This window comes from Bos mutus, chromosome 2 (genome assembly GCF_027580195.1).
Source record: "Bos mutus isolate GX-2022 chromosome 2, NWIPB_WYAK_1.1, whole genome shotgun sequence".
Classification (NCBI taxonomy): Eukaryota; Metazoa; Chordata; class Mammalia; order Artiodactyla; family Bovidae; genus Bos; species Bos mutus.
The window spans coordinates 46,310,541-46,334,208 of record NC_091618.1 but is presented as its reverse complement, the minus strand read 5'-3'; the positions used below and the strand labels follow the sequence as shown (position 1 = coordinate 46,334,208).

The window sequence follows — 23,668 nt, the reverse complement described above, 5'->3', positions numbered from 1 at the left end:
TTCTTGGCTAGCCTTGCTCTCATCTTCTTTTAAATAAATCCCTTCCCATTATTCTCCATCTCAACACTTTATTTCCTTCAAGGCATTATTTCCCTCTAGAATTACTTTTTTTTCTAGAATGAATTTTCCCCCTGCCTATCAGGTAAATATTAGCTCCACATGAGCAAGGAATGTCTCTTGTTCATCACTGAAGTTCCAGATGCTGGCAAGATAGCTTCTCATAAGCAAAATTGCTGAATGAATGAATATATATAGCTGACTCTCTTTTTTTCCCTTCTTGTATTTTTTTGGCCATGCCACGCTGCTTATGGGATATTCGTTCCCCAACCAGAGACTGAACCTACGTCACAGGAGGGAAAGCACCAAGTCCTAACCACTGGACCGCCAAGGAACTCCCTTTTTCCTTCTATCCTTGTTATTTAAACAAGTGAAATAATATATGGAACAGTTCCCCTATATTTCTTGAGAAAAATGAGCCAAAAGAAAAAGATACCAGCCACAGTATGGTAAGAGAAAAATTATCTACCCTTTCTTTAATTCACTTTAACATCAGAAAAAAAAGTGTAGGACTTCCCTGGTGGTCCAGTGGTTAAGAATCTGCCTGTCAATGTTGGGGACACAGGTTCAATCCTTGGTCTGGGAATATTCTATATGCCTAGGGGCAACTAAGCCTGTGTGCCACAACTACTGAGCCTATCTGCCAAGGGCCCATGCTCTACAACAAGAGAAACCACCACAAAGAGAAGCTGCTGCTGCTGCTGCTGCTAAGTCACTTCAGTCGTGTCCGACTCTGTGTGACCCCATAGACGGCAGCCCACCAGGCTCCCCCGTCCCTGGGATTATCCAGGCAAGAACACTGGAGTGGGTTGCCATTTCCTTCTCCAATGCATGAAAGTGAAAAGTGAAAGTGAAGTCACTCAGTCGTGTCCGACTCTTAGCGACCTCATGGACTGCAGCCTACCAGGCTCCTCCATCCATGGGATTTTCCAGGCAAGAGTACTGGAGTGGGGTGCCATTGCCTTCTCCGCAAAGAGAAGCTGGTGCACTGCAAATAGAGAATAGCTCCTGCAACCAGAGAAGCCCTACATGCAGCATCGAAGACCCAGCATAGCTAAAAATTAAGTAATTTATTTAAAAGAAAACAAAGTATAAATTAGATCAGAAATTATGATTGATGGTTTTTCTTGACAATGGTTTCATAGAAAAGTTTTCTATTTTTCTGGGGGGAATGCCATTTAAGTTAGGTGACTCGATTTCAAAATGGTTACCCTACTGAGTTAACTCATCTTTTATGCATACATTATGGTACTCACTTCACATGTTTTGGGTGTCCTTTCACAGAAGACTTCTATTTTAATATCACCTACATCTGTATGCAATGTCACCGACTAAAAAGGAGAGAGAATGTGAGAAAACTGAGATTTCTTCAGGTGATTTTGTGCATTGTATCATTTCCCTAACTAGATAATAAAGATGACTATCTGAATAAAAACAGAAACACCATTTCAGAGATGATCTATCCATACAATAGCTCTTGAGAGATAAGTTGCATTTCTTCAAAATTATTTCAGCAGTAGAAAAAAAAAAAATTCCAGAGGAGAAAGGTAAATGTTTAGGTAAAATGGTATCTATGCTAAAAATTTGGGAGCAACTACTATGATGGCTTCCCTGGTGGCTCAGAGGATAAAGCATCTGCCTGCAATGCAGGAGACCTGGGTTCAATCCCTGGGTTGGGAAGATCCCCTGGAGAAGGAAATGGCAACCCACTCCAGTATTCTTGCTCGGAGAATCCCATGGACAGGGGAGCCTGGCAGGCTACAGTCCACGGGGTCGCAAAGAGTTGGACATGACTGAGCAACTTCACACTCAAACACACTATGATGGAAATAATTATCTTATTCGAATTTTTCATCAATAAAAACGATTTTTATGTTAGCATGACTGACTTAAATAAGCAATTCACTAAGTCATTAATATTTATTGAAAAATAGTAGGAAAAAGACTTTTACAAACAGTTTTGTTTTTTTTTAACCATTTCCCTTATATAATTGTGAGAGTTGAAAAACAATTTCTTTCTCCACTAACGACATCAGACATAAAAAGCATCTGTGTTTTCAGATCCTAAATGTGCAGAGGTAACCAGAGTACTCTCTTACTTGCCTTTTTGCTTCATCTGCTCATTGGTAGTCAAAATACTCCTTTTGTTACCCCATTCCAGAGAGGCTAGAAAGCTTCTTAGACTTCTTTTTTAATTTGTCTTTTTACAATAGTATCTAGCAGTCAGAGTATGACTAAGTTGAAGAAAGAAGGCAGGAATGTGTGTGTGTGTGTGTGTGTGTTGGTGGGGCACACTGCTTTCTTTCGAGATATCTCCGACTCCAGTGTCCACCTTAGACCAAGAGCAAAAGGATCCAATGAAAATGATCACACCTGACTATGCTCTTCTGCAAGAAGCCCTTTCCATCTCTATCTGTCTGGTATCTTTTTCCATATAAAGGTAAATTCTGTGTTGTTTAAGTGAAAGACATAATTTAATTTTGCCTTTGCTGGTTTTGTTTAGAGTCATTTTACACTTTATAGTTCTTCAGCTTATTATTTCTGTTTTGTCACTGAAATTTCCGTGCAGTTTTAATTCCCTTGATTTTCTGAAAAAAAACTTTTTTATGAAAGACATTCATAAGAATTCCATAAAATTTACCATTTTCTTTCTTGATGGTTTCAGGAAGCACTGTTACTTTCTCAGAGTTTATTGAGAGAAGTTCAAGAACGAGCCTCTATTTACAAAATAAAAAAGAATTAAATTCATTTCCCTCTCTTGACTCACACAAGCTCAGTTTTATGGCATATTTAAAAGAAAAAGTGTCAACGAGTACCCATTCTACCCAAGTAATAAAAATTCGGTTATGGAAGCCATCAGGCGAAACTAATCGACTCCAGACCCTCAAACTCCTCTTTCCCTGCTCACTTCTCAAGGGCCGAGTACATTCCCGCCTTTGGGTCCAGGCACTGGGTGTTCCCCTCGCCTGGAACATGTACACTCAGACATCTGTACAGCTAGTTTCCTCACCTCCAAATCTCTGCTCAAAAGTCTGGTTAAACCTGCCTTAACGATTTCCTTTTCTCACAGCACTTACCACTAGTATACTACATGCTTTACTAGTCGTCACCCTCCCCGCATAGAAAAAATACTAACTGTAAGCAGTCCAAGAACTAAAACACACAGCACTCTGCAAGCACTTGAGTTAAGCTAATGAAACAGTAAGTGACGTTACCCCATACTTACTTAACCACTTCGATTAGCACAGTTGTTGTTAAAACAGCAAAGATGCAATCGTAGGTGCCCCCACGGGTCTGTAGATTCGAAATGCCACCGGAAGTCGAGCAAGAGACCCATTAGAGAGAATGCCCCTAGCCTGTTCGCGTCCTCCCTTCCCCTCTCCCTATCTGTAACCCAAACGAGAAGAACTAGGGAGAGAATGTAGGATTTATTCCCCACCAGGAACACATCTGACCTTGAAAGGCGGCTCTTTCAATAATTACACTAGGACAAGAAGCGTTAATTCTGGGCAACTTCTAGGATTGTCTTGGGCTCAGACGTAAAATGGAAAGTACCTCTTCCGCCCGGCTCCTGCGTTCCGCCTACTTTCACAACACCAGGAAGTTCCGCGCAGGACCGGAAGTAGCTCTTGCGGAGTCCCGGGACTGGTGAGTCTTGGGAGAATTAGATTCCGGCGTGGGTAGCTGAGCCTTCGGTGGCGGGCTGTGGCAGCCCCCTGATAGCCACAGGGCAGAGATAGGCGTAGAAAACCGGGTTGCCTCGAGATAGGATAGGGTTCTAGAGGGGCCGGGGCCCTGACTCTCAGGTTTACGGCCTTGCAACCTGCTCTCTTCATTGTCCTGGAAAACGTCAGAAGGGGAGGAGCGCAGTTTGCAGGCTGTGAAGTGGCCCTGCTAATGATACTTAAATAGCGCTGACTCTAGGCCAGGCACTTTCCCGCAGCTTTACGGTTAAATCTTGCAACAACACTGTGAGCTGGAAACTATTATTTCTATCCTTCAGATGTGGAAACCGCAAACAGCTGTGGCTCTGGGAATCAGGCTGGTTTTAGAGTCTGTGGTCTTCAGCAGGCTGGGCCGCTTCCCATTCTTGTTAATTGTGGCTTCAAGCTACGCAGCTTCGTTGTGAATGGGGAGTGTTTTGTTACCTTTAAGTCCTACAAATTTAACAGTAAATAAATCAACACCGGCGTGGTAGACCACTAGAGCTTCACTTTAGCCCTTGCCAGATTTAGAAGAGTCTTTGTAAAGTGGAGTAATTAGTATCAGGACCTGGAATCTGGAAATGGGAAGAGGTATGTGCTGTGGTGTGCGACTCTTTGTGACCCCATGGCCTGTAGCCCACCAGTCTCCTCTATCCATGGGGATTCTCCAGGCACGAATACTGAAGTGGGTTGCCATGCCCTCCTCCAGGGGATGTACCCAACCAGGGGTCGAACCCAGCTCTCCTGCATTCTCCGGGATTGCAGGCGGATTCTTTACCAGCTGAGCTACCCGGGAAGCCCGCAAGTGGTATAAGGACACTTAGAAGATCTTCCAAGACCCCAGTTCAAGGGTTTGTGGAGGTTCTGCATCACTCCAAACCATATTTTGAATAAGTGCATTAAATATTAAATATTCTTTGTGTACAAATAAAAGTTTAAAAAATTGTTTCCGAAGTTAACAAGTTACAAGTATTTCAATCAAAATTTACAGTTGACTGCTTTCTTGCTAATTTGCATACCATGAAATGCTTTTCTTCAAAAAAGTTTTCATAGATACTCAATTTAAGAATTGAGCCAACAGTGTTACCTTTTGTATTGGATACAGATGTCTAAAAGGGTTTGACAGACTCTGCGGACAGAGTACCCTACATCTTCACCTCGCCCACCTCTTGATTCTGGCCTTTGTATGGCACCAAGGTATTTGTTCAGGGGCAGCATCTCCTGCCCCTTTCCTGCCTTGACCTTGCCCATTCACAGTGACCCACCTCTGCATCTCATGGTTCTGGCTACTGATAAACCACTTAATTTTTTATATATGGTATCATTACTTTTTCTTGATAAAGCACCTTTTTTTTTGGCCATGCCCCACAGCTTGAGAGATTTCAGTTCTCCAACCAGGGATCGAACCCGAGCCACAGCAATGAAAGCCAGAATCCTAACCACCAGGCCACCAGGGAACTCTCTGATAAAGCACTTTTTAATGTCAGTATATACCACCCCAACTCCAAAGTCTGCTATGATAGGGGAAGGGAAACTGTGTCTATGTATAGTAAGCATTTAGTGCTGGCCAATATTGGAGATACTGAGATGCAGAAAAGATAGTTCCTGTTCTCTGGTAGCTTTAGGGGAGACCAACAGGAATATAACATTAATTAAGAGAATGTCTGGAGCAAAAGGGGAGACACTGAAAGAGAAAGTTTGTCAAGAAAAGCTTTATTTAGAAAGTCGAAGTGGTCTTGGAAGGAAGTGTAATATCTAGAGAAATGGAGAACGATGTTTGAAGGGTGAGAAGACTATGAACAGAGGGTGTGTGGGGGACAGGGAGGAGGGAATGAATGTAATTGTGTGTTATGTACCAAGCTTGTGCTCTGGAAAAGGGAATGGCTACCCACTCCAGTATTCTTGCCTGGAGAATTCCATGGGAAGAAGAGTGTGGTGGGCTACAGCCCATAGGGTTGCAAAGAGTCAGACACGACTGACGGATACATACATACACACACACACACACACTCCAGGCTTGTGCAAGGTGACTTAAACATATTAATCCATTTACTCCTCTAGATGACCTATGAAATAAGTTATAGTATCTCTGTTTTGTAGATGAGAGAACAAGCTCAGAGCACTTAAGTGACTTATCTGTGATACCAGTGCTGGTAAATGATAGAGCCAATATTTGAATTCAGGTATGGCTTCCCTGGTGGCTCAGCAGTAAAGAATTTGCCTTCATCGCAGGAGATGCAGAAGACATGGGTTTGATCCCTGGGTCAGAAAGAAGCCCTGGAGGAGGGCATGGCAACCCACTCCAATATTCTTGCCTGGAGAATCCCATGGACTGAGGAGCCTAGCCGACTGTAGTCCAGTGGGTTTCAAAGAGTTGGACACGACTGAAGCAATTGAGTGGGCTTCCCTGATAGCTCAGTTGGTGAAGAATCTGCCTGCAATGCAGGAGACCCTGGTTCGATTCCTAGGTCAGGAAGATCTGCTGGAGAAGGGATAGGCTGCCCACTCCAGTATTCTTGGGCTTCCGCTGTGGCTCAGCTGGTAAAGAATCTGCCTGCAGTGCGGGAGACCTGGGTTTGAAGCAACTGAGTACGCATGCCATCATGTTTGGGTTTTTTTTAGTGTAAGACTACAGCTCTTTTGCTCATATACTTTGCTGTCTAAAAAGGTTTGAGTCTGTAAAGTGTACATGTGCTCCATAGTCTGTGTTTGACTTCAGATACTCAGTTTTGCCTGACTTCTGCATGTTGTCATCTCGTGTACGCCTGGTCACCACGACAGCCCGCCTGGTGCATTCCCTGATCTACAGTTCTTCCCGTTCCTTCATGGATCTGAAGGCTCTCCTTTCCTCCTTGAATGACTTTGCATCCCTCTCATTTGCTGAGAGCTGGGACAATGTTGGATTACTGGTGGAACCGAGCCCACCACACACTGTAAACACGCTCTTCCTGACCAATGACTTGACTGAGGAAGTGATGGAGGAGGCGCTGCAGAAGAAGGCGGATCTCATCCTCTCCTACCATCCGCCTATTTTCCGACCCATGAAGCGCATCACCTGGAAAACATGGAAGGAGCGCCTGGTAATCCGGGCACTGGAGAACAGAGTTGGGATCTACTCTCCTCACACCGCCTATGACGCTGCTCCTCAGGGAGTCAACAACTGGCTGGCTAAGGGGCTTGGTGAGAAGCCTCTTGTTCTTTCATATCTAGTTTTTTCCCTGTCAGTGCTTTGGAATTTTATAGAGTGTCTTTTCAATAGTGTTTTAACCTCTTTAGGGATGGGGACCATTATTCTGTTTTTATATATTTTAAAATAATCTTGCTGAAACCTGACAATTAAATTATATTTAAAAATGAAATTATATTCTTATTGAATAAAGACCACATTGGAAATCTTCATTTTTGGCTGAGCTTTGTGATTCCTTACTCAAGTGGCACAGTGCCTAGCACTCAGGCACTCCAGAAAAGCCTGTTGAATTGAATTGAAAGCTCAGGCCTCTCCAGAATATACTTGATATATCAGTCAGATAGTTTCACTGGATTAGTACTTATGCCCAGCACAATGAGGGAATTCAGTGTATGTGTTTTTAGCTTATTTTTGGTAAGCCTTTTTAGTTGCCTTGTGCTGGGCTGAAGCTTCTGTGATAATATAATCTGGATTAGTGTGGTCAAGTGGATTATGAGCTTTGTGACCTGAATCATAGTTTACACAAGTAAATTTAGTAAGCAGTCACAATTCTATATGTCATCAGAAATTCGTGAGTCAGTCTTGTCCAACTTTCTGTGATATTTAAGAGTCTTCTGGAAAATAGTTCTGAAAAGAAATATGATTCTGTATGACCATACGAAATCCTTAGGTTATGGGGGCTATTGGGTGTATATATAAGGACCATGTTGTGTGTGTTTATTATAGAAGCATCTAAGAATGAATCTTTTAAAGAATACTCATTTCTTACAGTAGTAGTTTTTCTTTTTAATTTTTAAAAAAACCCACAAAATCTCTTTTAACTCCTGACAATTTTTTTTTTCTAGGTGTTTGCACCTCCAGGCCCATCCATCCTTCCAAAGCTCCTGACTACCCCACGGAGGGAACTCACAGAGTAGAATTCAGTGTTACCCACACCCAAGACCTGGACAAAGTCATTTCTGCACTGAAAGAGATTGCAGGTGTATCTGTTACTTCTTTTTCTGCTAGGTACAATATATTTTCCTCTTTTTGTGTATATGTTAAGAATCTTTCTTACAAATTCTATAAGCCTGCTATTTAAGTTTACAACAAATCATTTTCCTCAGATGGAATCATTTTCCTTCGGTAGGTTTACAAAACAGCATTCTTCTCATTTGCTTATGGGTCCCTGAGGAGGAAAACTGATACAATACAGTAAATAATGATAACGCTTATTGACTATTTTCTATGCAGGAAGGACTATACCACACATCTTACAGTATTTCTAATCCTCCTGACAGTGTTGAAAGGTATTTTTACTTTAGGGTATGTAGATAAACCCTTGGAGAAGGTGATGGCACCCCACTCCAGTACTTTTGCCTGGAAAATCCCATGGATGGAGGAGCCTGGTAGGCTGTAGTCCATGGGGTCGCTGAGAGTCGGACACGACTGAGTGACTTCCCTTTCACTTTTCACTTTCACACATTGGAGAAGGAAATGGCAACCCACTCTGGTGTTCTTGCCTGGAGAATCCCAGGGACGGGGGAGCCTGGTGGGCTTCCATCTATGGGGTCGCACAGAGTCGGACATGACTGAAGCGACTTGGCAGCGGCAGCAGCAGATAAACCCTAGTGATATGCTGATAGTATAGGTTTACTTTTATCAATTCCCAGGAAATGATGATTCCTAAACACTTGAAAAAATACGTTAAAATGCCTCTCAGAAATGCCAGTCATTTATTTAATTAGATCTGAGATACCAAAAAATGTTGGGACTTACTTACGCTGCTGCTGCTGCTGCTAAGTCACTTCAGTCGTGTCCGACTCTGTGCTACCCCATAGACGGCAGCCCACCAGGCTCCGCCATCCCTGGGATTCTCCAAGCAAGAACACTGGGGTGGGTTGCCTACTAAAGCATTGTAAAAGACACATAATATAGAGCTAGGACTTAATAATTATTAAAAAAAACAAAGATAAATATAGTGGCCTTTTAATAAAATGGAAATCTGTTAGCAGTAATCATGCCTTGGGTAAATCTCACTGGCTGTGATACTGCCGCTGTGCAAAGCTAAAATGGAAATCCATATAGGCTACCCCAAAAATGACTCTTGGGTGAGTGGTTTTTATGTGTAGATACATTATACTAAAGCCATAGTGAATGTCCTATAATAGTATTGGGGGATTTCAAGAACCTTAAGAAAAATTATTTATAAGATTTTGCATAGATTTCAGTCATAGATATCTTTTACCATTCTGCAATACTGTGTAAACACTGAAATTAAAATTATGCCAATAGAGCATGAAAACTTCAAACAATACCAAAGTCCTCCTTGTCCCTTCTACTCAGTCCCAAGATCTTCAACTCAAGTTGTCTTTTCTTTTGTTTTCAGAGAAGTGGGTATCTTTCCAAACATGTATAGGGACATGAAGAAATGTATAGTTTTCTTTTAGTCATTGTTTTTTCTAAATTAAATGGTATGCTGTATTTGCCTTTTCAACTTGTCATAGTAATCTTTCCATGTAGATTTCTTATTATGAGTGTACTGTAATTTCTTGAAGCATTTCGCTTCCTAACTGGTGGACCTTTTAAAGAACTGAAACACCTTTAGTTTGGTTCCAGTTTCTCCACATCACAGGTAGTATCTGGGACTTAACAATTAGACTGGGGACCAGGCATTGTTTTTGCTTTTTCATTTCAAATCTCTGCTGATGGTTCCAGTGTTGAAACTCCACTTCCACATTATCTTGTAAGGTATCTTTTAGTTCTCGAATTCTGTGATTATATTTAGAGTTTATGGTTAAATACAAAACTTTCTTGATGTTAGTTTTTTTGGAGGCTCTTGGATATTCCTTTAAAAAATTTTTTTTGGCCATGCCCCATGGCTTTTAGGATCTTAGTTCACTGACCAAGGAGTGAACCCAGGCCCTGATAATAAAAGCACCTAGTCCTAACCACTGGATCACCAAGGAATTCCCAAGGGTATTGCTCTTTAAAGGGTGATTCAGGGACCCTCTGAATCATACGCATAATGGGTGCTTTTGAAAAATGCATCACATTGTGTGGCAGAAACCAATGCAATATTATAGCAGAATTATCCTTCAATTAAAAATAAACAAAGAAAAATGAAGATTTTTTGCTTTATCCTAGATCTGTGTAATTAGAATGGGATTTGCCTGAGAATCTGTCTGGGAAATTCTTGTATTCAATGATGTTTGAACATTAACTTTTCTAGGGCTTTAAAAAACTTGTTTGCCCCAGCCCCATTCATAGATGTTCTGTTTCATTGAGTCTATAGAAGAGTCCAGCAGCTGTTTTTTTTTAAGAAGCCAGCAAGAGATTTCTGATGCACCACCAGGACTGAGAACAGTTCTAGAACAGGGGTTTCAATGTGAGGTCCCTGGACCAGCACATCAGTGTCACCTGGAACTTGTTAGATAAATTCTCAGCCCCCACTCAGACCTACTAAATCAGAAACTCTGAGGGTACGGCCCAACAGTCTGTTTTAATAAGGCCAGGAGATGATTTTGATGCATGCTGAAGTTTGAGAAACACTATTCTAGAAAACAGTTTGGAATTAAATCCTAAATTCCATATAAATCTAATCTCCTATTACAGGAGGTTGTAAACTATGGATTATTTTAAATATATAAATTTATATATATGTATATTTTTATAAATTTATTTATTTGTTTATATTTATCCTAAACCAAGTGACTTTTTTTTCCAGGACTGATGATGAAGAACAAACACGGCTCAGTCTGAATTGTACTCAGCAAGCTTTGATGCAGGTGGTGGCTTTTCTTTCCCAGAATAGGCAGTTTTATCAGAAGACTGAAATTCTGTCACTAGAGAAGGTAATAAAAGATATCTTATGTTACAGTGCAGTTTTGTTTGACAAATTCATATGTAAATCGTTAGTTTAACAGGTTATTAACTATTGCCTAGAGTAGCACAAAGTGGTGATGAAAGCATGTTGGGCCCTGGAAAGTTTATTGAAAAGGGGAGACGTTTCAGGAATACAAAAATGTAGATATCTTAGTCCATTCAGGCTGCCATAACATGTTTGGACTTCTATAACAGAATACTATAGACTGGATAGCTTATAAACAACAGTCATTTATGTATCACAGTTAAGGAGGAAGCAAAGTCCAAAATTGTGGCACTGGCAGACTCCGAGTGTTGCCGGATGGGAGCTCAATACATGCTTCAAAGATGGTGCCTTCTCTCTGTGTCTTCACACAGTGAAGGGGACATGGGATCTCTCTGGAGCCTCTTTTCTAAAGCACTAATCCCAGTTGTGTGGCTTCCAACCTCATGATCTGAAAGCACCTCCCAAAGGCTACACCTCCTAATCTATAGGTTAGGATTTCATCCTATGAATTTGAGGGGGCCAGAAACATTCAGACCATGATGGTACTTCTTCATGATTAGAGACTCAGTTACAGATTCAGTCTCTTATTTTATACCCTCTGCTTGGACCATTTTATTCATTCCTTTAACTTGACATGATGATCCCTATGTCTTTACTTCCTGTCTCAGGATGCTTTTTTAAGGTAAAAGATAAAAATTTTTAAAAAATATATTTGCAGCCATTCTGAACATTTTCCACTTACAGATCTCACAAGTATTTAAAATCCAATATATACAAAAACTGACCTTATCCACATAGCATGTTTTTATTTTTTTTTATTTTTTTTAATTACGGCGGGAGCCCGGGCGTGCGCTCACCTGGAGGGCGCACCTGCCGCCTTGCAGAGAGCCTGCGCGCAGCCGGGACTCCGCTGGGGACTGAGCCCTCCCAGCATGTTTTTAAATACGAGTTTTTTTCTGTTTTATCGGGGATCCTAAGAGCTGTTTTATTTGCAGGTTTGCACAACTCTCCCTTGCTCCCATATATCCAAGCCCTGTTGATTCTGTCCATAAATCTACAAGATGTTTCTCCTGTCTGTTTGCTTTGCCACCACAGTAGTTGAAACTCTCATGTTCCCTCCCTTGGGATATAAGACGCAGTAAACTCCTGAGCGGGCACCTCCAGGAGATAGTCCAGGCTTTTTGGCCTTTCATGACCAGCGAGGAACCCTGTCTCCAGCTTCTTCTCCCTCCCCACCCTTGCTCTGCATGCAGGCTATACTGTCTGCTTTTAGATCTTCCCTGTGTGCTCTCTCACGCCTTGGCACCCTTGTACATGTTCTCTCTGTTTAGAATGTCTCAATAAATAAATAAAAAGGAAAAAAGAAAAAAACGCCTCACCACATCTCACCATATCTCTAACCCCCCACCCTGCACTTGACATCACTCCTTTCTTAACTCCTTTCTGGTTTGTCTTCAAGACCCAAGTCCTTGCAGAAGCTTATTTTACTCCCCTTACTTCAAGTACGCACCTTCCCGCCATCTCATCTGTTTTGTCACTCTTTTGTGATCCCATAAAAAAATAGTACCTGTCTTGGACTTCCCTGGTGGTCCACTGGTTAAGATTCCATGCTTCCAATGCAAGGGGCAGAGGTTCAATCCCTGGGCAGGGAACTAAGATCCCACATGCCACTCAGCCAAAAAAAAAAAAAAAAAATAGAAAAAGAAGAGAAAACTACCTTCTCAGGAGACTGAGCTCCTAGAAGTCAGAGAATGTTTTTGTCAGGTTTGCATTCCTAAATTTTAGCTTGGAGCTACTTTTTAAAAGTTTTATCTATTCATTTATTTTTGGCTGTGCTGGGTCTTCAGTGCTGCATGGGCTTTTTTCTAGTTGCTGTGATTGGGGGCTACTCTCTAGTTGCTATGCATGGGCATCTCGTTGTGGCGGCTTCTCTCCTTGCAGAGCACGGGCTCTAGGGTCCAAGGGCTTCAGTAGTTTCGACTCTCGGGTTCCAGAGCACAGGCTTAATAGTTGTGGTGCATGGGCTTAGCTGCCCTGCAGCATGTGGGATCTTTCCAGATCAGGGATCGAATCTGTGTCTCCTGCATTGGCAGGCAGATTCTTTACCACTGAACCACCAGGAAAGCCCTGGAGCTAGTTTTATAGCAAGCTCATAGTACCCTTGTTTTGTTGATCTCAGTATTTGCTCTTTGCTCTATGGGATTCTTTTCTAGGACTTATGATGTCCAGTTTTCCTAATTTCTGTTTCTCTACAGCCTCTACTTCTCTATACTGGGATGGGACGGTTATGCACACTGGATGAGTCTGTCTCCTTGGAAACTATGATTGAGCGAATCAAAAGTCACCTAAAACTATCTCATGTTCGCCTTGCTCTTGGAATAGGGAAGACCTTAGGTAAGTATGTCTTCTATATTTGTCCAGCATACCTACTGATAATATTGGGCAAAAATGGAAACTTTTGGCTATATCAATATGATAGAAATGTGTTAGCAGCTCACAGAAGATGACTGGTTTACTTTATCGGTCAGAGTGGACAAGGTTATGCTGTGGTATACAGCCCATCGGCCTAAACAAGATTTATTTCTCATTCACACTCCAGGTCCATCTCAGATCAGCAGGGGAGTCTGCTCATTGTAGACAGGTCTTGAAGAGGGAGGGTCTTAAACTGCAGTTAAACACTAGTCTGGAAATGATACATACTCTGTTCAACTCATTGTTCAGAGTCAGTCAACCCAGGAAGAGCATGAAGTGCAGCCCTACCACATTCCAGGAAGACAGCTAGAAATTGTGATTGCTCCAATTACAATGCAGATCTTAAGTTTTACAATACTGGTGATAATTTTTAGTAGGTTCTGCTATGCTCGGTGATGTAATTGCGGTTTCTGAGTTTTGTAGCCACTGCCTTCTCTCTTGGTTTTCTCCTGTACTTTGGGGAACAAAAGGAACGAGCAGAACATTTATTGGGCCCCTGCAGTGAGCCTAGGACTGTTCAGAGTGTCCTATGTGTGTGTGTTTCCTTTGCGAAGGCAACAAGCGGAGTGCAGTTGTTATGAGTGTGGAGTCGGATGCCGTGGGTTCATGTAACAGTCATGTCTGCTGCATGACTTTGGCAGACATGGAAGTGGTGATAGAATTCACGTGGCTGGCCCATGTTAAGTGCACTGAATGCTAGCTATTCTTAGATGTCTGGAAAGTATTGATTTTCCTGTTGTATAGGTGAAAAAAATTGAGGTTTGCAGAGGTAACTGACTTAACCAAAATCCACAGTTGGATCAAACAACTCATGAGTGCTCGTTTTCAAAGAAGGTGGGTGGCAGAGATGGAATAAGACTTCTGACCAGCTATTGCCCCTTTTGTGAAATACAACTAATGAAGTGTCCATTCTAGAAATTAAGTGCTCAACACTTGTTGGATTTTGTCTTGAAAGTTTCTGTATTTCACTGTCCAGAGGATGCTCTTTTAGGAAAATACCATATTAAAAAAAAATGTCAATTAACAATGTTGTGTTAGTTTCAGGTATACAGCAAAGTGATTCAGTTATACATATGTCTATTCTTTTTCAAATTCTTTTCCCATTTAGGTTGTTACATAATATTGAGCAGAGTTGCCTGTGCTAAATAGTGGGTCCTGGTTAGTTATCCATTTTAAATATAGCAGTATGTCCATGTCATGCCCTAACTATCCCTTCTCCTTACTTCCCCACTGGTAACTATTAGTTCGTTTTCTATATATCAACTATATTCCAATATAAAATCAAAAGTTAAGAAGATATGTGTCAAATCCATTCCATAGCATCCTCTAACTGGCCTGTTTAGTTCCTTGAGACAAACTTGCCTGCCTTTCACTGTCACCTGGAGACCAGGTGAGGTTGCTTAACTGAGCAGCACTGTGGTGAAGCCTAAAACCTAGTGCTGCTGTTGCTGCTGCTGAGTCACTTCAGGCGTGTCCGACTCTGTGTGACCCCATAGACGGCACCCCACCAGGCTCCCCCGTCCCTGGGATTCTCCAGGCAAGAACACTGGAGTGGGTTGCCATTTCCTTCTCCAATGCATGAAAGTGAAAAGTGAAAGTGAAGTCACTCAGTCGTGTCCGACTCTTAGAGACCTCATGGACTGCAGCCTACCAGGCTCCTCCGTCCATGGGATTTTCCAGGCAAGAGTACTGGAATGGGGTGCCATCACCTTCTCTGAAACCTAGTGCTAATAGTGGTAAATACTATTCAGAGGTGCCTTATGTGGGCTTGTGCAATAGCGAATATCCAAAGGAATAATAATCCTGCCTTGAAAAGTAAAAGTTAAGTCGCTCAGTCATGTCCGACTCTTTGTGGCCCCATGGACTGTAGCCTACCAGGCTCCTCTGTCCATGGGGTTTTCCAGGCAAGAATAGTGGAGTGGGGTGCCATTTCCTTCTCCAGGGGATCCTCCCGACCCAGGGATCGAACCCGAGTCTCCTGCATTGCAGGAAGATGCTTTACCCTCTAAGCCACCAGGGAAGCCATCCTGCCTTAGGTTAGCTCTGTAATACCAAGGAATAGTCTGTTTGCTTATATGAAGATACGTTTTTTTATTTTTTAAAACTTTTTACACAAAATTAACATACCTGTGATAAGACTGGGAGAGAGATCTGTATTACATATCGGATTCTTGGTACAGTTTGTAATATTAATATGAAGGGGAATTGTAAAGTGTTGGTCTCTTGTTTTGTTTATCATAAAGAGTCCCCAGTCAAAGTCGTGGCTCTGTGCGCTGGTTCTGGGAGCAGCGTCCTGCAGGGGACAGATGCCGACCTTTATCTCACAGGTAGGACAGCCTTTGGATCTTTCTTGTACCCTTTTCTTGTGTATCCCTTCCCTACCTTGGTTTGTTTTTCACAAGGTAAAAATTAACAGATTTTAGGACAGCATCTAACATACAGATGGATCTAATAAATGTTTTTTGATCCTGAACTAAATAAGAACTATGTCAAAATTGGGGACATACCACATACTTTGTGGAAGGAAAAAAATAATCATCTAATAATTAGATTATCTAAAAAGTGATATTCAACATTTATTTAACCTATTTTCATAGGTTAAATAATAAATTCCTAAACATGATTTCTCTCAGATTTCACGTAAGTTACTGGAACAATTTTTACCTGTTGCCTTAGGTAGAAAATTGTGCCTCTTACTCGGCCCTGAAGGCAATGATCACTTTCTCTCAGTTCTAGCTCCAAAATCTTTCTATTTTTCCCCTTATCTCCGTCCAGGCATCCCCTACCTAAAGTACTTCATTAAGCCTCTAATCTTAATCTTCCACACTCTCCCAGAACTAACTTTCAGAAGTACAAGTGTGATGGTGCATAATATTATCATGGCTGAAAACCCTTCAGTGATTTCCTCCATGTGCCCTGGTGAAGCCAGGTGAAGCAGTCTTGGCTCATGCCGTTTTCCCTGTCTAGGATGTCTTTTTTTTGCTTCTTTCTTATACTTCTAGTGATGAGCTCAAAGATACCTCCCCTGAGAAACATTTTCTTGACAGTGTCAGGCTCCTGCCCCTGATGATCATACCTTCCTCTCCCAATTCCTGTCACTTTTTTCTTAATCTACAATACGCATTTCTTTTGGACAGAAATTGTTTGACTCCCAGGCTCTATACTCTGTCCTTGTGGGTAATACCTAATTGATAACATGGCCCATCATTCCTCCAAGGGAGTTGGAGGCACTTTGAACACTGCTGTTACCAGCTGCATTTCTACCTCTGGGCCTCTTGAGGGTTAGGAGACAGGGGCTTAAGATTACTTTACCCACTTCCAAAACTAGACTCAAGGGTCTTAAGCCCCTGGGCATTCCTTTGGCATTACTAGACCGCTCCTGCCACTGTACGCCCGTGCCTTATTATCTAGCATGCTCCCTTACAAAGGCTGCCGCACTTGAAATAATGTCCTGTCTCTGAGAATAGGGGCAGCATCTTAGGAAGCCTGATGTATTGCTTTGAACCAATTAAAAGTGTATATGACCATTGTCTGTTTTCTTTTCCTTCCTTCTAAAGAAGCAAGGGTTTTATTTGGTGGGGGTGGGGGCGGTTATTTATTTATTTAATTTTTGTTGGAGTATAGTTGCTTTATAATGTTGTATTAGTTTCTGATGTACAGCAAAATAAATCAGTTATATATTCACTCTTTTTTAGATTTCCTTCCTGTATAGGTCACATAAAATGTAAGATTTTTATAAGCCCTCAAGTTTATACCAGATTGAAATAAACTTTCAGTGTATAGACAGTTTAACATGTTATAACATGATGTTTCTATTTTAAAATTTAACATTTTACTTTGAAGGAATTTTAGATCTATAGAAAAGTTGCAGTAAGAATAGTATAATCAACTCTTATATACCCTTTGCCTACATTACTAATGGCTGTTTTTGGCCACATTTGTACATTCTGTCTTTCTATAACATCATATATGTGTGTATATATTTGTGCATGCATAAGTATTCGGTTGGTGGAAAAGTAATTGTGTTTGACTTTTACACCAACCTCAATTATTTTTGCACCAACTGCAGTTACTTTTGAACCTCAATTACTTTTTCATCAACCTGAGTTAACTATTACTTTTGCACCAACAATTAGTTTTGTACCAACCACAGTTACTTTTGCACCAACCTAATATGTATTTATGTTTTCTCCCAAACCATTTATAAATAAATTACAGATATGATGACCTTTTACCTTCAAATACTTCAGCATTATATCTCCTAGGAGCGAGGACATTCCCTTATATGACCATGTTATAATGACCAAATTCAGGAATTTAATGTTGTTAATTGATCAAAATTTATAGTATTTCTTTTTCAGATTGATGCTCAATTCTTTTTTTAAATATAAATTTATTTATTTTAATTGGAGGCTAATTACTTTACAATATTGTAGTGGTTTTGCCATACATTGACTTGAATCCACTACGGGTGTACATGTGTTCTCCATCCTGAACCCTGCTCCCACCTCCTTCCCCATACCATCCCCCTGGATCATCCCAGTGCACCAGCCCCGAGCATCCTGTATCATGCATCGAATGTGGACTGGTGATTCATTTCATATATGATAATATACATGTCTCAATGCCATTCTCCCAAATCATCCCACCCTAGCCCTCTCCCACAGAGTCCAAAAGACTGTTCTATACATCTGTGTCTCTTTTGGTGTCTCGCATACAGGGTTATCGTTACCATCTTTCTAAATTCCATATACATGCATTAATATACTGTATTGGTGTTTTTCTTTCTGGCTTACTTCACTCTGTATGCTGCTGCTAAGTCGCTTCAGTCATGTCCGACTCTGTGCGAACGCATAGACGGCAGCCCACCAGGCTCCCCCGTCCCTGGGATTCTCCAGGCAAGAACACTGGAGTGGGTTGCCATTTCCTTCTCCAATGCATGAAAGTGAAAAGTGAAAGTGAAGTCGCTCAGTCATGTCCAACTCTTAGCGACCCCATGGACTGTAGCCCACCAGGCTCCTCCATCCATGGGTTTTTCCAGGCAAGAGTACTGGAGTGGGGTGCCATTGCCTTCTCCTCTCTCTGTATAATAGGCTCCAATTTCATCCACCTCATTAGAACTGATTCAAATGTATTCTTTTTAATGGCTGAGTAGTACTCCATTGTGTATATGTACCACAGCTTTCTTATCCATTCATCTACTGATGGACATCTAGGTTGCTTCCATGTCCTGGCTATTATAAACAGTGCTGTGATGAACATTGGGGTACACGTGTCTCTTTCAGTTCTGTTTTCCTCAGTGTGTATGCCCAGCAGTGGAATTGCTGGGTCATATGGCAGTTCTATTTCCAGTTTTTTAAGGAATCTCCACACTGTTCTCCATAGTGACTGTACTAGTTTGCATTCCCACCAATAGTGTAAGAGGGTTCCTTTTTCTCCACACCCTCTCCAGCATTTATTGCTTGTAGACTTTTGGATCGCAGCCATTCTGACTGGCGTGAAATGGTACCTCATTGTGGTTTTGATTTGCATTTCTCTGATAATGAGTGATCACACACTGCATCTGTTCTAGTTCTCAACTTTGTTTTTAGAGCATTGGCATTTTTGAAGAGCATAGGCCATTTGCTTTTTTGTATATCTCTCAATTTGGAATGTCTGATTGTTTTCTCATAAATAATAACTTTTTAAAATTAGTTTTCATATCACAAAGCAGTATATACATAAGATAAATTCACACAGTTCCAAAATGTTAAAATGTCCTCCCTTGGGGAGGGGGGTGGGAGGGGGGTTCAGGAGTGGGAACACGTGCACACCCCTGGCGGATTCATGTTGATGTATGGCAAAACCAATACAATATTGTAAAGTAATTAGCCTCCAATTAAAAAAAAAAAAGTCCTTCTTACACGGTTAGTTGGGGAAACAGAAAATGTCTTATCCAGCTTACTTTAGATGTCTGTACTCGGTGAGGCATCACTTTGAATATCACTTCAGAGATGGGAAACCCCAGCCAGAAGACCATTTTCATCACCCTTCCTTTGAGCTTTACATATTAGGTCATAAAGGGCAGTATCCTAGGAAGACCAGCAGATGGCAGGCTTGCTCCTTGGAAATATAAATTGGATACTAGTCCAGACAGCCAGACTGTCTTTCCCAAAGCATGACTTCTAACTGGGCCAGTTAGTGTCTTTTTCTCCTTTCACTTTTTCCTCTGCTATTACTTAAATTAAGATATTTTAAAAGGTGCTTGAGTAGAAACTAGTCCTTACAATGAGGGCTTCCCTGGTGGCTCAACTGTTAAAGTATCTGCCTGCAATGCAGGAGACCTGGGTTCGATCCCTGGGTTGGGAACATCCCCTGGAGAAGGGAATGGCTACCCACTTCAGTGTTCTTGCTTGGACAATTCCATGGACAGAGGAGCCTAGCAAGCTTCAGTCCATGGGGTCTCAAAGGGTTGGACACGACTGAGTGACTAACACTTCATAATGAAATGATGCGTATTTGGCTAGGGGAGAGTGTGGGGAATTGAAATTGAGGGTTTTTTTTTTTTTCTTAAGAACTTTTTTTTTAATGCCTTTATGTCTTAAGTATATTTCAAAATTGTGCTTTTTATGAAAAAGCCAAATATTCTTGCTCTTACATCAGATTCACAAAGTGTTTTTTAAAAATTCAAAACATTTGAGTTTTCCCAAAATCTTTCCACAAAAGATGAGATCCTCTTCTACCAGTAACTTCAGAATTTCTAGGTGTTTTGCCTGAGTCAAAGGAAAATACCTTGTTTTTAATTTAGAAATAACCTTAAGCTCATTTCATTCTTATGAATTAGACTACAGTTGATGCTGAGAATTTTGGTATTCACAAAGTATAAGGGGTTTCCCTCGTGGCTCAGATGGTAAAGAATCTGCCTAGAATGTGGGAGATCTGGGTTAGATTCCTGGGTCGGGAAGACCCCGTGGAGAAGGAAATGGCAACCCACTCCAGTATTCCTGCCTGGAGAATTCCATGGACAGAGGAGCCTGGCGGGCTATAGTCCATGGGGATACAGAGAGTCAGACATGACTGAGCTACTAACACTTCACTTTATTTCACAAAGTATAAAGAAGTCTTTGGTGGGTAAGCAGTGGTGTTTTATTTTATTGTGGAAACCTTTTGAATGGGTGTTCCTACAGGTCAGTTCTGGCGGTATTAGATACTGTTGGGTGTGTGAATTTGGGTACTTGCCTTGCATTTACCAAGGAGAAAGAATTTGGAATTCTCAGTGGGATGGTCTCTCTTTTTAAATTGGAGTACATGTAAGAAACATGCATATAACTTTCTAGATTCATGTTCTGCTGTATTACGTTTGCTTCATATAGGATGAAAACTTGGTATTTCTGCTGTTATGGTTCAGCACAGAACCACAGACTGTGTCTAATATTTAGCTATTTGCTCTTTCTTTTGTTGGCAGGTGAGATGTCCCACCATGATGTTCTGGATGCTGCTTCCCAAGGAATAAGTGTCATCCTCTGTGAACACAGCAACACTGAACGAGGCTTTCTTTCTGATCTTCGAGATATGCTGGATGCTCACTTGGAGAATAAGATTAATATTATCCTGTCAGAAACAGACAGGGACCCTCTTCATGTGATATAAGGCCTGCAGGAACAGCCAGATAACACAACATAGAAAGCAGGTGGCTCCCAGTGTGAATCCATAACATGAATCAGTGGGGTTGGTATCCTTCCAAAAAATATCTTAGAAGGTACATTAGCATTTCTGGTTTCTTAATCTGCTTCTCCCGATGTTCTGTAGCTCAGTAGATAAAAACTATAATGTAATTACTATTGAAGAATAAATATTATAAAGGACAAATTAAAGAATATACTGTGGAATATAAATTCATTGTAACTCTAGGAAATATGGAGTAAACCTGTTTGTTTAACATTCTTGGGAAATAGCTCAAGTAATCATCTCTTTAACTCAGTTACAGATGGGATGTGTCATTCTAGATCTCTCTGTCCTTAGTTATTTTAAAAATATACCTTTTCAGAAAAGTTTGTCTATATATGCATTCTTTTAAAACTTCATATTAGCTCACCTGTATCTAGGTAGTAACCTTTGAAGGGTAGTAAGGTCTGTCTTTCGGAGAAGGCAATGGCACCCCACTCCAGTACTCTTGCCTGGAAAATCCCATGGACGGAGGACGCTGGTGGGCCGCAGTCCGTAGGGTCGCTAAGAGTCGGACACGACTGAGCGACTTCACTTTCGCTTTTCACTTTTCTGCACTGGAGAAAGAAATGGCAACCCACTCCAGTGTTCTTGCCTGGAGAATCCCAGGGACGGGGGAGCCTGGTGGGCTGCCGTCTATGGGGTTGCACAGAGTCGGACACGACTGAAGCGACTTAGCAGCAGCAAGGTCTGTCTTTATGTTCTCTTTCCTAGATCACTGATCTCCCACCTAAATTTCAGAATCAGGATGAGATTTTGTTTTTTGGCCTTCAGCAAACTACTTAACCTTTGTCTCAGTTTTCTCATCCCATGTGGCATGTGGGATCTTAGTTCCTCGACCAAGGATCACACTAGTGCCTCCTGCAGTGCAAGTGTGAAGTCTTAACCACTGGACCTCCAGGGATGTCCCTCAGGATGAGTTCTGCTTTTTGTTGTAAATATACATGATCATTATTCATGTTCAGTTCAGTTCAGTTGCTTAGTCCTGTCTGACTCTTTGCGACCCCATGGACTGCAGTACGCCAGGCCTCTCTGTCCATCACCAACTCCTGGAGTTTACTCAAACTCATGTCCGTTGAGTCGGTGATGCCATCCAACAATCTCATCCTCTGTCGTCCCCTTCTCCCCCCACCTTCAATCTTTCCCAGCATCAGGGTCTTTTCAAATAAGTCAGTTCTTCGCATCAGGTGGCCAAAGTATTTCAGTTTCAGCATCAGTCCTTCCAATGAATTTTCAGGATTATTCATGTAACTATTGCTTTTTGGGTAACTCACCATTTCATTAAAGATTTTTAACTTTAAAAATAATACTGGTGAATACGTGTACAGTATTAATTTTGTGCCAGGTACTCTACTATGTGCTCTATAAACACTTTCAGTCCCATATATGCAAGTATATAGGTATTGTTACTCCCATTTTAACAGATGAGGAAACTGAGACAGAGGTTATGTAGCTTGGAAGTGATGGAGTTAGGATATAAACTCAGTCTGGCTCCAGAGCCTATGTGCTTATTAATTGCAGTGGATCTTAATCAAATATGTTGATGGTAGGACTGATATAAGAGGTATGGAAGAAATCCTGAAGGGAAAAAAAAAAAATCCATCTTAACTGCGATCTTCTCTGGGTAGTATGATGAGAGGCTTTTAATGCTTTTATATTTATTTCCAGTTTCTACACTGAGCATGTTACTATGGTAATGGCAAAAGCAATCTTTTAAAATACTATTGTCTAAAAGTGAGAAAGCATAGAATTTAGTATTTGTAGGATCCTTTTCCTACCCATCTTCTATCTCCTGGAGGATTTGGGATCCTAGCTTAAAAATTATTCTTAATTTTTAAGAATACAGTGGTTCACCTGTAATACTGATTCACTACAGAAATAGCCAACAGGAGTGAGCCTTATGAAATGCCCCCCATTAAAAGTTGGAGGAGCCACCAGGAAAGGTGAGAGGAGAACAGCTAAGTGTCAGAAGCCAAGAACTAGAAAGCTTCTATGAGATGGTCAAGTTTGTCAAAGCAGAATGAGATAGCAGCTTTGCGAGACTATCTTAATGGTATTTGCTTCATTCATTCACTCACTGGTTGCTTTCTGTGTGCTGGACCCAGAGAGTATGTGGAGAGGATATGACAGAATTTGGTTAATGATGACAGTAAACTCTTAACTATGAAAAAGGCAGGCACAGGATTTATAGGGAAGGTCTTCTGGGGGACAGCTTAAACACATGCACTAAGTAGAGAAACAGCAGAGCCCACTGAAAAAGCCCAAGTAATTAATTCAGTATTGTCAGGGTGGAAAGAAGGCAGGAAAGGTATGGTCCAAGGTGATGATGAAGAAATAGCCTGCGGCCAGTAGCTCTCAAACCCTCCTTTTTTTGTTAGAGCACACTTAAGGCGTGGTATGATTTGGCCTGTGACTCATGAAGGCAGACAGGATCTCAGAATTGACAGTTGTGGATTAATCCCTTTGGGTAGAGTTTTAGGAGGGGTTAATGAATCAAAGAATTTGTTTATGATTGACACACTTATTGCCAAATAATGATATTATGACTGTAATAATTTTCAGCCTGCTTGCACTTCTGAATAACTAAAAAAAATACCCCAACACATCCTATGTAGTTTATTTTTTTCTTCCTATGCAGTTTAAGAAAAAATAAAGTATCACTCAAGATTCCTTACTTTCAGCTGTCAAATTTTC

General features: G+C 41.2%; 2 protein-coding genes across 8 annotated transcripts in view; one reads left to right on the top strand and one right to left on the bottom strand.

The window, feature by feature from the left end:
- The window catches only part of PPIL3 (peptidylprolyl isomerase like 3), a 9,901-nt gene extending 6,260 nt beyond the window's left edge, over positions 1–3,641 (bottom strand). Inside the window, exons 1-4 of one of the 6 annotated variants that reach the window (XM_070388363.1) lie at positions 3,513–3,596; positions 3,284–3,351; positions 2,699–2,774; positions 1,314–1,388 (exon numbers count right to left, since the gene is read on the bottom strand). In XM_070388363.1, coding sequence (XP_070244464.1) covers positions 1,314–1,388; positions 2,699–2,701 — 78 coding nt within the window. In that variant the 5' untranslated portion in view covers positions 2,702–2,774; positions 3,284–3,351; positions 3,513–3,596. Of the gene's footprint in view, positions 1–1,313; positions 1,389–2,698; positions 2,775–3,283 lie in introns of all 6 variants that reach the window. The other 5 variants (XM_070388371.1, XM_014482962.2, XM_070388391.1 and 2 more) reach the window with 5 other exon arrangements.
- NIF3L1 (NGG1 interacting factor 3 like 1) lies at positions 3,574–23,668 on the top strand. 2 transcript variants are annotated; one of them, XM_005909827.3, is made up of 7 exons: positions 3,574–3,705; positions 6,481–6,941; positions 7,794–7,956; positions 10,655–10,781; positions 13,054–13,192; positions 15,514–15,597; positions 20,715–23,668. In XM_005909827.3, exons 2-7 carry the CDS (start codon positions 6,506–6,508, stop codon positions 20,897–20,899), a joined length of 1,134 nt encoding a protein of 377 aa, XP_005909889.2. In that variant the 5' UTR covers positions 3,574–3,705; positions 6,481–6,505; the 3' UTR covers positions 20,900–23,668. The 2 variants fall into 2 exon arrangements, with proteins under 2 accessions (XP_005909889.2, XP_070244451.1); XM_070388350.1 differs by lacking the exon at positions 3,574–3,705 and adding an exon at positions 4,164–4,352.

Bases quoted from the DNA above. Each gene is read 5' to 3' on its own strand.
- NIF3L1 (XM_005909827.3), top strand. From the start codon at position 6,506: ATGTTGTCATCTCGTGTACGCCTGGTCACCACGACAGCCCGCCTGGTG. The intron at 10,782-13,053 runs GTAATAAAAGAT...GTTTCTCTACAG, and splicing joins AAATTCTGTCACTAGAGAAG to CCTCTACTTCTCTATACTGG. The intron at 15,598-20,714 runs GTAGGACAGCCT...TTTTGTTGGCAG, and splicing joins TGCCGACCTTTATCTCACAG to GTGAGATGTCCCACCATGAT.